The sequence below is a fragment of the Pteropus medius genome, unplaced genomic scaffold, assembly GCF_902729225.1.
Source record: "Pteropus medius unplaced genomic scaffold, Ma_sr-lr_union100, whole genome shotgun sequence".
Lineage (NCBI taxonomy): Eukaryota > Metazoa > Chordata > Mammalia > Chiroptera > Pteropodidae > Pteropus > Pteropus medius.
This window is the reverse complement of record NW_024350397.1, coordinates 5,241,499-5,256,044: the sequence shown is the minus strand read 5'-3', so window position 1 is coordinate 5,256,044 and position 14,546 is coordinate 5,241,499. Positions and strand designations below refer to the sequence as shown.

The window sequence follows — 14,546 nt, the reverse complement described above, 5'->3', positions numbered from 1 at the left end:
TATAGCCAGCTTAAGGTTATTCAGGTTCTTCTTGTCCAATTTTGATCTTCCAGGCTTCTGTTTTCCCCTTCTGCTGCCTACTTTTTTTTTCTTGGTTATTTAATTTATTGCTTGTGAGCTTTTCATTAAGGAGTGAGCCAGTAGGCCATCAGTCTGTTATTCACGTTGCAGCTGCTTTTCAAGATTTAAAAGATTAAAATTCTGAAAACTTAAAGGGGGCATTTAAAATGATCTTTGAATTCAATTAACAAAACTCTTTTCCTTTGGGTGTTTGTGTTTAAATTCTGTGTCTAAAACAAAATACTTTTATCAATATGTGCCTTTTTTATAAATCAACCTTATGTAATTCAAACAACTCTATAATATATGAAAAAAAATTACATTTAAAAAAAAAAAACCTGTGTAAAATTTAAGGTATAATGGTTGTGGTTCAGACTGTTATTATCTGGTCAAGCTATCAAATTATAATATACCTTCTAACTTAGATTTAGTTGATAAATGTTTTTTTTAAAATCAGAAATAGTGCTACAAATAGAAAAGCAGTTTGGTGAGATTTGTTTTCCTCCAAATAATTTCGTGATGAACTGTGAATGAACAAGTAAACTTACATCTAGAAAAATTTCTTAAAACACACAGCCACACAAAATATAACCACATCAGTGAAAGTTTGGAAGACAGAGTAATACATCAGCCAGAATATAATTCCCCTCTATATAGTTTGTGGATTTTAAAAACGACCAAAATTTCCTTTAAAGTAAAGCTTTGTGTCCCTGTATGTTGAAGATGGCTTTGGTCAGTCTGTATTTATGTTTTTCTTCAATTCTTCTAGAATGCAGAGCCAAGCCAGATGCAGATTCCAAAAGAAACGGTAAGAGCTTTGTCTTTTGCAAGGATGCAGAGATGTTGGAAAGATAAATGGAACTAACTTTTTACTAATTAAATATGAAAACTTGTCCTCCCTTTTCCTAGCTCATAATAGATACTGTTATGTTATTATGGAATTTATGTTATTAAATTCCAAAGTGGTCTTAAGGTGACTTACTGCTACTATCCCAGATATAGATTATCTTGTGATTATTTTTGGCCAGATAGGGATAAAAAAGAGAGAGACATTCGAATAGTTTTCTATTACCTGTATACTAAGAGGGACTAAAAGTTGGTGAGACTATAGTAAAATGCTGTAAGTAACTACAAAATTGAAAACAAACAAACAAAAAAAAACTTGATTCAGGCACAGGAAAAAAATAGGAAAAACTAAAGCACAATAAAAATGTATCATAAGCAGGAAAAATAAAATGCCAGTAATTAGTCTAAATATATTAGTTGTTTGAATAACTTCTAAGTGTTTTATTTCATGTAAGTTATTATAACATAAGAGGTAACTTCTCTTAATAAAAGTAAGTATTCACAGCTTAGATTAAAATACAACCCTAGTTATATCCTATTTAGAAGACAAATCTTAATATAGACTGGAAATGAAGGAGCAAGTTGAGTTCTAGCAGGCAATACTAACATAATGATATAAGAATTGCCATATCAGTCTCTGAAACTATCACTTCAGTGTAGATATACTGCATGGGGAAAAAATAGAGGGTGTTTATATTGACACATAGTATCATCCAGTAGAAATTCTTAACAGTTAAGACCTTTTACATGTCAAACAACATAGCATAAAACATATCATTCCCAAGCTCTTATAAGTAAAAAGAAAACTTAAAAACATATCCTTATAGGTGAAACCAATACATATTTTTCAAAAAATTATCATTTTAGGTAGACAAAAAGGTAAGAATATGAAGAATCTGAATAACATAATTAACGGATTTAATATTTCTTTGCATAATTTTAAACAAACAGCTTTGAACCTAATAAGGAAAGAAACAAAATGTTATTTTCAAATATTCTATAATTACACAAAGATGGATGACAAATCAGACTTCAGAGGAAAATCAGTAAACAACCTTGAGAATATTACACATTCATAAGTGTAGGTTGTGGAAAATTCATAGCCTTAATTTTTTATTTCTAAAATCAATAGGTCAGTGACAGCGAAACAAAATCACAGTGGTATTTGTGCATTGTGTATGGTGGGGTGGGTTGAAAGCTGAGAGGAAATTGGACAAATTGATTTCAAACAATAAAGAGGGCATATAAATGATTTATACTATTTTAAAAGAAAATTATGATGACAAAAGTACTATAAAGCCAAAATACTTAAAATAGCATAATATCGTTACAGGAATAGATAAATAGATCATTTAAACACATTAACGATGATAGAAACAGACCTGGTGTGTCTGTGTATGTGCATGTATGTTAATGGTGGAATGTCAAAATAGTGGTAAAGGATGGTTTTCTTAATGTCTAAAACATTCTCCACTCACTTTAAAAAGTTACATTTCTTCTTCTTACCATACGCTAAAATAAATTCCAGCTGATTATGAAATTTAACCTAAAAAAAAATACTAAAAAGTATTAAGAGAAAATATGTGAAAATCTCTTTAACTCTCGATAGTGAATGTTGTCAAAGCCATAATATCATTAGATAATAGGTTGATAGATATGTGTGTGTCTGTGTGTTTGTATAGTTTTGTATAGCAATAACCATACCAAAAAATATTTATAAGTCAAATGCTAGATGGGAGAAGTATTTTGCAATGTGGTCCCTGGGTAAAGAATCACTCCTTTGTTGTTAGAATCTGAATATCATAGAACTTTTTGGAAAACAGAATGACTTTGCACATAAACTGCATCTGTTGGTGCTTAAGACAATCTGAGATGGCAAATGACTATATAAGCAGTAAAGATAGGCATATTCTTTCAAAATATTTAGTTAGTCCTGGTGAGGAAATTGATGATTGAACTTTTCAATCACTAAGGGGAAGCAGCATCATTGGCTTTAAATGTAGTATTCCATTGAGAATTGCAAGTTCTATTCTCATACACTCCTTACCCACAAAGCCTTGTGTGTTCCTGAGATCCTGCCAAAACAAATGACAATTCATTCACCTTGACAAAAGAAGTTATATGCATATGCATATTGTCTGATTTCCAATTACAAATGGAATTTTTTTCTGATGAATTTTCCAAGTAAATTCAAAAAGCATAGTGTTTTTTCAGATATTTTCTTTTTGATTTTTTTTTTCCTTTTAATATGTCTTCTTACAACTGTGTCTTTTTCTGCTCTTGCTGCATTTGCAGTGCCATTTTGGGTTGTTAAAAGCATCATATTGAGTCTACAGCCATGCCACCCTGAACAAGCCCGATCCCATCTGATCTCGGAAACTAAGCAGGGTTGGGCCTAGTTAGTACTTGGATAGAAAATCACCTAGGAAGACCATGTGCTGTAGGCGTAAAAAAAAAAGCAAAAAAAAAAGCATCATATTAAACTTTTAATTAAAAAAAATTGACTTCCAGGGTCTCTGCCATTCTTTGTACCTTTTGATGACAAGTCATTAAATTCATTTAAGGCTTGAAATTCTCTGGTATTATTTAAACTTTAATGTGATTATAAGCACCTTGAGAACAGATATGTCTGGAAGCTCAGTTCATTTGTTTGTTGGTTGATCGTCACAATGATCCATAACTGACTTCGTCTGAGAAATTAAAAAAAAAAAGGTCATTAAGGGTCAATAGCTAATAGACCTTTTGAATTTTTATGATGTAAATTTCTTGTGATATATAAATACTGTATTAATTAGAGTGGGAGATTATAAATTCTAGTTTTAGGTTAACTATTTAAAATGGGACAAAAAGGTGAATTAGTCAGCAAAGTCTCAAGGTCACTTGCTCCATGTCCTGACCAAACTTCTTTACCTTTGAAAAATGTATTTACTTGGTACAGGGCACTCTCATGTGGATGTACAGGTTGGACAAGACACTCATGGGTGTGTTAGGGATCTCCAGAGAAACTAAACCAGTAGGATGTGTGCATACATAAAAAGAGATTCAGTATAACGAATTGGCTTGTGTGATTTGGAGGCTAGCGAAGCTCGAGACCCAGGAAAGCCCTGGTTCAGTTCCATTCCAAAGTCCAGCAGGCTTGAGGCCCAGGAGAGCCAACGGTGCATATCAGGACCTAAGTCACTCTGCTGGAGAGTTCCCCCTTCTGCAGAGAGGCCTGTCTTTCTGTTCTGTTCAGGCCTATAACTGATTGGATGACGCCCACCCACATTATGGAGGGCAGTCTGTTCTGTTCAAAGTTCACCAATTTAAATATTAATCTCATGAAAAAACATTCTCCAAGTTGACACCTAAAATTAACATCACAGTGAGGTAGTGAGTTTACCTACTGGCTATCAGGCTTTGATTCCCAAGATGTCAGCTTCTTCCTAGGGTTTCAAATAGGACTAAAGTAAACCTGCTTAGTAAGCCCTCCAGGAACTCTTCAGTTAAGATCCATGTAAGAATATTATTGTATGTTAAACAAATTCAGGGCTGTCGGATAAAAGTAGAGCGAACTTTAGAAAATAATGTGGTTTAGAGATGTTACTAGATCGTAGAGATAAGATATACTATGTACTTAAAAGTCATGAATTCAAAATGCATTCCAAAAAGAGTTAGTTCTCCCTATAGAAACAGTAGGGTACATTGGGGAGTCTTTGAGAACCTCCCCGAAGATCAGGAAGCATCTCGATTGGCAAACTTCAGAAGGTTATGGCCTTGATTTGGAAATTTAATGAGCAAGGCAATAAGTATGGGCATTAATAGCTTAATTTAACTGATAATTATAGATCAAGTAAATGCTACCATATTGACTCCTACTGTAAATTGAGAAAATAGCAGAAGAAATTAAGAAAACTATTCCATTTGTAATAGCATAAAAAGAATAAAATGCTTAGAAATAAATTTAACCAAGGATGTGAAAGATCTGTATCCTGAAAACTATAAGATAGCGATGAGAGAAGTTGAAGATGACACAAATAAATGGAAATTTAACCTGTGCTCATGGATTAAAAAAATTAATATTGTTAAAGTGTCCATTCTGCCCAAACTGATCTATGGAATCACTATAATCTCTCTCGAAATTCCAATGGCATTTTTCACAGAAGAAGAAAAAAACAATCCTAATATGTATACGGAACCACAGAAGACCCCAAAGAGCCAAAGCGATCCCAAGAAGGAACAACAAAGCTGGAGGCATTACACTTCCTGATTTCAAACTATATTATGAACCTGTAATAATCAAAACAGTATGGTATTGACATAAACAGATACATAGATCATGGAACAGAATAGAAAGCCCAGAAATAAACCCACACATTTATGGTCAATTAATTTATGATACAGGAGCCAAGAATATAAAATGGGGGAAAGGACAATCTCTTCACTAAATGATGTTGGAAAAACTTGATAGCTGCGTGCAAAAGAATGAAACTAGATCTCTATTTTACAACAAACACATTATTCAACTCAAAATGGATTAAAGATTTGAATTGTAAGACCTGAATCCATAAAACTCCTAGAATAAAATATATGAGGTAAGCTCCTTGACATCAGTCTTGGCAATGATTTTTTGGATTTGACACCAAAAGCAAAGGTAACAACAACAACAACAACAACAACAAAACAACATGTGGGACTAAATCAAATATAAAAGCTTTTGCACAGCAAAGGAAACAGCTGACAATTAAAAGGCAACCAATGGAATGAGAGTAAATATTTGCAAATCATATATCAGATGGGAGGTTAATATCCAAAATACATAAAGAACTCATGCAAATCACTAGCAAAAAAAAAAATCTGATGAAAAAATGCGAAGAGGATCAGACATTTGGATCAGACTTTGGAAAAAAGAAGACATAGTAATGGCCAACAGGGTACATGAAAAGTTGCTCAACGTCACTGATCATCAGGGAGATGCAAATCAAATCCACAAAATATCACTTCATACCTGTTAAAATGACTTTCATCAAAAAGATGAGTAAGTGTTGGCGAGGATGTAGAGAAGAGGGAACCTTTGCATACTGTTTGTGGGAATGTAAGTTGGTGCAGCCACTATGGAAAACAGTATGAATATTCCTCATGAAATTGAAATAGAATTACTATGTGATCCAGCAATCCTACTTCTGAGTATGTACCTAAAGGAAATCAGGATTTTGAAGAGATATGTGCACTCCCATTTTCATTGCAGCATTATTCACAAGAGCCATAGCCAAGATAAGTGTCCATCAACAGATGAATGGATAAAGATGTGGTATATATATTATATATAATACATGTTTTATATCTATCTATATATATCTATATCTATCTGCCTATCTATATATATATATACACACACACACACATATACATACATACATACATACATACATACACACACACACACAATGGAATATCATTCAGCCATGAAAAAGGACATCTTGCCATTTGAAACAAATGAATGGACCTTAAGGATATTATGCTAAGTGAAATAAGTCAGATAGAAAAAACAGATATTTTATGATACTAAATGTGGAATCTAAAAAAGCCGGACTCATAGAAACAGACTAGAATGGTGGTTCCCAAAGTCTAGGGGTTGGAGGGAAAGGGGAGATAGATGTCGGTCAAAGAGTATAAACTTCTAGTCATAAGACTCAAGTTCTGAAGATCTAATGTACAGCATTGTGATGATAATTAATGATGCTGTAATATGCACTCGAAAGTTGCTAAGAGAATATTATAAATATAATAAAATATAAATATTATAAATCTTAAATGTTCCCACTGCAAAAAAGAAATGGTAATTATGTTATTTGATGGAGGTGATAGCTAATGCTATGATAATCATTTTTCAATATGTAAGTATCAAATCAACACATCCGTACACCTTAAATTAACACAACGTTGTATGTCAATTATATTATAGTAAAACTGGGGGAAAAAAATAGTTGAGTCAGAGAAAGCAAATAGCCTCCTGAGGGACTGAATTGTGAATCATTACATGTTTATGAAAACTATACGAATTCTTTAGGATAAACTTATCATCGAACACTTCTTTAGGCTTATAATGTAAATTAATTTTGGTACATTATAGAACATACATGAAAATGTACAAAACTTTGTAATTTGAGATCTTGTTGAAGATTTATACTATCATGCTCTGAACATATGTCGACCTTAATGGTTTGATTTTGAGCATCAAATGTTCCTATTGTCAAAAAGAATTTCATAAACTATATGCTATTTCTAGCATGCTTTAAATGCTCAGATTTATCCTGAGCTTATAATTTAATGAAATAAGTTTTAATTCAAATGATTCTAACTTATTTTAATTAAGTCTTATTTCAGAATTGAAATAGGTTAATATTTTCATGATCTTACAAAAATAGTAATGATTTTGTAGTGAATCTCTCAATGTTTAATGATTTTATTTGAAATTGCTTACTATTACAGTAATATAGAGATTTATTATTGTTTGGTGTGTTTTCCCTTGGGAAATATATCTTAGTTATTTTTTATTGTCCTTTTTATTGTCCTGTAGTGATAAAATTAATATCTTTAAAATTTATTATAGTTTTTTTGCTATTGAACTCAGATTATTTTAAAGATTATATTGGTAGTAATGCCTATTTTAAAAATAAAAATTGCGTTAGATATGGAAAAGCTATTCTGAATTAATTACTAAGTAATTTTTATTCTGAAATGTCCAAATTTTCAGAAAGTTTTAAGAATTATAAAAAGAACTCCAACGTACCCTTCACTCACATTCTCCAATTGTTAATATTTTCCCACATTTGACATGTAATTTTCTTCAACCACCTCTACTTTTTCCTGCTTCCCACTGCATATTTTTTTTGTGAATTGAGAATGCACAATAGACATAATTACCCTTTATCTGTAAATATTCCAGTATGTATATACTAAGAACAAGAACCTTTTCTTATATAACCATGATATAGTTAATCAAAACCACAAAATTAACATCGATTTAACAGTCTGGTTGTCCCAGTTGTCCCAGTTTATGTTCTAATAGCACACAGAAATGGAATGAATGAATGAATGAATGAATGAATGACTACATAAGAATTATAATCTGGTCCAGATTCCAATTCAGGATCATGCATGGGATTTAATATAGCTCTTTAGTCTCCCTTAATCTGAAGCATAGCTTCAGTTTATATTTGTTTTTCATGTTTGAAAAGCAAAATACTTCAAGAGTGTGCCTCCGTTTGGGTTTGTGTGACATTTCTTTAATTGGGTAAAGATTTTTCCTGCTTAATAGTACAGATTAATAACTGTACGAAACATTTGTTCTTAGTATTTGTATTATCAAGCATCAAATTTTAAAATTTTTTAAATTTTACTGTATTCAATATTTCAATTAGAAAAGAGCATAATAAGGCCTGCTGTCACAATTTAACTTTGCCAATAAAAATAATTAACCCTAAAATACCAGCACATATAACATGCATAAACATTAATCTTACATATAGGATAAATTAAAATATTTAAAAGAAACTTTAGACTATGACTCAAGGGTTACTTTTTATGAAAAAAAAAAGATAACTTCTCTGTTTAAAAAATTCTCTTAAAAACATAATGTTCGTTATTATTTGGGATAACTGCATATTTAAGTTTTGTGTGTCAAATAAGTGTATTCTACCTTAACTTCTATAAGAATTTTTGTTTGATGTGAGAATATGATGGCCGCCACCATGGTATCCTTGTTTTGTCAGACCCATCATAGTGCCAGCCCCTGCCCAACACTTATAGCTGTCTTCCTCTCTCCCCTTCCCCACACTGTGTTTTTGAAGAAGGAAAATTAAAGAAATGGTATGTAATGGGATTTGTATGTTACAGAAAGTAATCTATATTGATAGAGAACTCAGCCAAACACAGAAAAATAATCAAGATCACCTACAATTATGTGACTTCGGTGCCACCATTTTGATATGCATTTTTTCATGACTTTCTTCTTTACCTATATAACTAATGTATGCCATGTCCCAGGCACATATCATGTAGCTAATGTCATCTCCCAAGCAGAAAGAAAAGACCGATATAGCCTTTCCTTGTGAAACTTTCACTAATAGGAGAAGACAGACATTAAACAATTTATAAGAATAGGATTCCAAGGGTGATGGTGGGTGTGAAGTACTGGAAGTTATGAAAACCCATAGGTTAAAACTCAATTTCTTATTCATAAATGTTTTTGTGTCTCACTAAATGGTTTTTTAAAAGACACTTTAATAGCTGAATGGTATTCTATTGTGTAGATATATCTTAATTTACTTAATATCATCTATGTAGGTTGTTTTTAATTTTTAGCTGTTATAATTAAGGCAGTGAATACCCAAACAGTTAAAACTTTGTTCATGACCACAATTAGTTTTTTAATGACATTTTACTAAAAGTCGTATTTCTGGGTTAAGTAATAAGCAAAATATAGAGGCTTTTGATAAGCTTTGCCAACTTGGCTTCCATAAAAAGTATACCTTTTTATATTTGCACCAGCAGTGAAGAAAGTGCCCATTTTGCCACATCTTCTGCATTTCTTAGATATCATTTAAAAAATATGTTTTTTAGCAATTTGATAACGTTTATTGATTGCATATTTTTTGTTGCAAGTAAGGATGAACCTTTTACAGCTTTTTTGGTCCACCCATCTTTCTTTAATGAACTGTTCACTCACATTCCTTTCCCATTTGTTGTGGGAATGTTCATCTTTTGTTATTAATTTATCAGGACTTGCGCAATAAAGATATTAATTCTATGACGAAGGGAGGGAGAGAGAAATCAATAAATTATAGTGGAGCAATAAGCAGGAACAAATTCGGCTGTTATTTCTCTGTTCACACTCTTGACACCTCTGACACCAGATGTGTGAGTTTTCTACACCAAGCAATTCTGATACCCATCTGGAGTTAATGTAGACCCTACAAGTTAAGGACTCAGTCCCACAAGACTGTCCCCCACTTCAGATGCCAATGTCAAGTAGTGGTTCCTCTGGTTACACTTGACTTCTGACTTGGCTAACAACCAGAGGTTCCCACAACCATCTCTCTAGGTTCAATAATTTGCTTAAGTCACTCACAGAACCCATGAAAATAGTTTACTTACTATTGCCAACTTATTACAAAGGATGTTTTAAAAGGCACAAAGTGAATGGCCATTTGAAAAGATATTTAGGGCGAAGTCTGGAAGGTTCTAAGCTCAAGAGCTGCTGTCCCTGTGGAGTAGGGATGCGTCACCCTCCTGTCATGTGGCTGTGTCTGTCAACCTAGAGGCTCTTTGAACCCTATACTTTTGGGATTTTTATGGAGGCTTCATCACGTAGGCATGATCGATTATAAACTTCATTTCCAGCTCCTCTCCTCTCCAATCTTTGGGGAATGGAGGCGAGGCCGAAAGTGCAAAACTTCTAATTATGGCTTGGACTTTCTCTGTCCAGGAGCCCAGCAAGAATCAGCTTAGTAGAACAAAAGGTGCTCCTGGAAATTACCCAGAAAATTCCAAGGGTTTGAGAAGTTCTCTGTTAGGACTGGAACCAAAAACCAAAATGTTTGCGAGAATCAGATATAAATATATACATATTTCTTATTTCACAAGTGATAAAATGTGTGGTCAGTTATTTCTTTTCAGAGGCCCATGTCAGCTATCTTACTGACATCCATAATTTTATGGACTCATGCTATCTGTCTAGTCATATTTATTTTACCTCTCGACAATATTTTGTACATTCATCAAAATTTTCATGTATCAAGGCTCATAGAATTCTCATGATGATTTTTCTGCTACTTAATATAATCAACTTTCATTTTCTTTCTTATTGGTCTCCCCATTTTGAGATTAACTGCAGATTCACAGTGGCTTTTGCATCAGACTTGCTGGGGAGAATGGAAAGTTGGGTTGGTGATGGGACTTGTAGCTGATTTTGCTGTCTCACTGCAGATACAACTGTACATCTTTTCCGCTGTTTTGAGGATAATGCGAAAGTAAATAGCTTTCATACTGCCCATTTCTCAGGTTCTCTGCTTTTAATATGCTCAGCAAAAATGCCCTATTTTTCTGGGCATTAAAAGGCCAAAATGCCAATAAAGTAATGGGCAAAGGAAGACCTGACTGGTGGCTGTGATGGAAAAAATCACTTGGAGGTTTACATATATGTCCCCGAGGGGTATGGTATGTGCTTGAGTGACATGATCATATGCAAATGACTTGAGCAAATTAAAGAAAACGCACTTGTTTGTGTTTCTGTACAAAGAATTCGACTCAAGAAACTTGATAAAGTATAGAATGTGGATGAAAAAATAATCAAGGTGGTAGAAAATTGGCTTCTCCTTTGTATCAGAATGATGAGATTCCTATACTCTCAAGACTTTGTAAAAGTTCTCTGTAACACAGCATTAAAAATTGGTTTTGAAGAGCAAATTTTTTTCTTTAAAATGTTTTGGTGCCAGAGAATTACGTTCTAAAAGCTGGCATTAATTTCAATCTTAATGGATTAATAATGAAACATCAAAGGAAAAGTACAATCTCTCACTTGAATGTTTTTAATGATAATAATGACTTAGGACTTGATAAGAAAGTTGAAAAAAAAATTACCCATTCTGCAGTTTTCATAATAAATGAAAAAACTGTGAAGGAAACAGTCTCCTTCAAGACAGATTCAGAATAGGGCCTATCAGGAAACGATTCCAGCTTGGTTAAAATTTTTCTTCATGTATTCAGTCAGTTCTTTATTATGATTTTTCGACTAGAAAAAATAATGAATATTTTAAACTTTAGTAAAACATTATGGAAGTGTCAAAATCATTAAACATTGAAAAGCCAAACTGAAGATCCAAATCAGTAAGTGGCAATTAAGAACCTTCCAGATTTGAGGCAATAAGCATACTAAATGAACAGAACCAAATGTGCCCATCTAAAGATGTCTTTAGTTTCCATGTCTTTTCAATATATTTTCCCAGAAATATCAATACTGATTCACAAAGTAAGTTTTATCTTTCAATTACTTCTGAATTTGAAGTTAGAAGAGGACTGTGGGGCGTATTGACGCTATTTTGTATTTCAAACATCAAAATTTACCTATGTTTTTATACCATTTTATATTGAGGTAGCTATATTCATTCACACAGTCATTATTTAATACTTTTTAATTGTTTTGGACCACATGGATAAAAATAAAAAGTTTATAGAGCAAGACAAGTAGAGAAGGATATTTTGTATAATAAATGTGATGATATCAATATTTTGTTATGAGTAATTGATGTTTATTTCTACTGAGTCCATTGATTTTACTTGAGCTATAATTATTCTCCAGGAATATTTTGAATATATGGAACATTTTATGATGACTTGGCTTAGGCCTTACTTTGACTTTGATACTGAAATTTGTTTTCTTTTTATAGTTAACCATTGCCCTGTATCTTTTCAAGTTCTTATTTTATATTCTTTATTATATAGTTTCCCTGTGTTTAACATATTAATAACTTTATTTTCTTTTTTGAAATGTACCTTATTCTGATAACTATGAGACTGTCCTTTGAGCCAGTACAAAGAATGTCCTACCATAAAATGTTAACATCAAATATTAGTAAATTAAGACTCACTTTAAAAATTTCATTATTATAGATTTAGAGATTTAAAAATAGCATAAGTCTTGTATTAAGATGATCCGAGAAATAATTTCTTACTAGTGAATTCTATACTTCCAAAATTTATTTCATCCAATTCAGATATTTGAGATTGTACATTAAATCCCTAAATTCCTTTTTTAAATTATGTTAATTTCGATTGTTATCAGAAATTTTTAAAAATTTGTTGGGCTACAAAGAAAAAATTGCAGTCTGCCCATATTTCCATCACCCTCAAATAGCCTACTTTAATGTGTGTAATTGAGCCATTCTTTAAGAAGCACAATCTTTAAAGGATATATTGTATTCCAGTCTAATTATATGCCACTATAACTTAAACATTCTTCATTTAATTTGATAATTCCAGCTTGAATGACTAGGTGGATATGGGGCAAATATTTTAAAATTGGAAAAAGAGAATGAGAAATACATTGTAGGACTAGATGAGACATTTAGTTGTGATTTGAAAAGCTCCTGCTACATGTCAGTTTTGTGGTTGGAAATAGTGAGTTTGAAAAAGAATTCTGGCCTTCGTCTTTTGGAGGTGACTGGTGTAGAGACCTAGATGGTGGAAATCTTTACCGTAGGTGGGATTATTGAGGAAGAGCTTAGGAGGCACACTGCTTTCTCATTTTTATTGACAGACTATGTCATTTCACTGCATTTCATCAGGTTATACTTTAAGCTTTCATTTCTTCCTTGGTGTTTTAATAAAGATGGGCAAGCGTTTGTGTAACTTAAAAATGTTTATTCGAAAGCAGTCTTTTATGCAGTTGATGACTGCAATTCTGAAATCAAAGTTTGCATATACAACTAACTAATTAAACAATATTGCTTGAATAGTATTTACCAGCTGCATTATGTATGGTACAGTATTGTGAAAACATTTCTCATGCTGTTTATCTCCACTCTGTCTCACAGATGTTGAAGGTTGAAACTCTCTAGTGGCTCTCTGAAAATGAATACCTTTTTCTGCTGACTTTGTATCATCAGGATTTGTTATTGTTTTGTGAATAAAAGGATGTACCATTAGTCAACATGAAACTATTAATAATGTTGCAAATTCCTAATGAAAAAAAGGGACAAATGAGTTATATTTATTTGTTTTGATTCCTGCTGTTACTGTTTTCCTCCTGTGGTTTGGAATATATAAACAGAGCAAAAAAAAGAAATCTAAAACTCTAGGAGTCTTCATGTCTTCAGTCGTTTCAGTACATCTTCCCCCTATCTTTCTGAGAATCTGGTTTGGGTTCGTTTCAATATTGAAACAAATGCTGCATAAAAATATTAACAGCTGGTTCCAGGAATCATCTGGAGGCGGTGCAGATGCCGGGCCATCATGGATCTCGTCATGGAACTTTGGTGAAATACTGAGCCTGTTATGATTAAAGAGCTGCTCATTAGCAGTCTTTAAAAATAACTGTGAGAAAGAAACATTGGAATATAATATGCTATGCAATTTTGTTCCCTATTAGAAAGCAGAAGATGAGGATGTTGTTCTCACACCTGATGGCACCAGGGAATTTCTGACATTTGAAGTTCCACTAAATGATTCTGGATCAGCCGGTCTTGGTGTCAGTGTCAAAGGTAACCGGTCAAAGGAGAACCATGCGGATTTGGGAATCTTTGTCAAGTCCATTATTAATGGAGGAGCAGCATCTAAAGTAAGCAAATGTCAACTTTACCAAGGTTATGCCAATTAGTACAAATGTTTAATTCCAACCCTATAACTATTTTGGAAACATATACACTGCAGGGGAAGGCAAACTGTCCTCTCCCCTCTTAGATTCTGTTTATGCAGCCTGTGAATTAAACTGTCAAAAGACAGATTAACAGATTTTATTGAAGCTAATACTGTAGGTTTTATGTGTACTGGGGTTCCACAAAAAATAAGTGAAAACTAAAGAAGCGGTGAGACTCGGAAGCTTGTATACCATTTTAGCAAAGGGTGATTGATAGATACATTGTGGAGAAGTGATTAAAAAT

At 32.7% G+C, this 14,546-nt stretch overlaps 1 protein-coding gene and 1 pseudogene across 6 annotated transcripts in view; both read left to right on the top strand.

The window, feature by feature from the left end:
- The window catches only part of PARD3 (par-3 family cell polarity regulator), a 616,019-nt gene that overhangs the window by 367,560 nt on the left and 233,913 nt on the right, over window positions 1-14,546 (top strand). For 3 of the 6 annotated variants that reach the window (XM_039839773.1, XM_039839770.1, XM_039839771.1), the window contains exons 13-14: window positions 830-868; window positions 14,036-14,224. In XM_039839773.1, coding sequence (XP_039695707.1) covers window positions 830-868; window positions 14,036-14,224 — 228 coding nt within the window. The remainder of the gene's footprint in view (window positions 1-829; window positions 869-14,035; window positions 14,225-14,546) is intronic. The other 3 variants (XM_039839775.1, XM_039839772.1, XM_039839774.1) reach the window with 1 other exon arrangement.
- Window positions 3,235-3,353, top strand: LOC120584150 (uncharacterized; annotated as a pseudogene).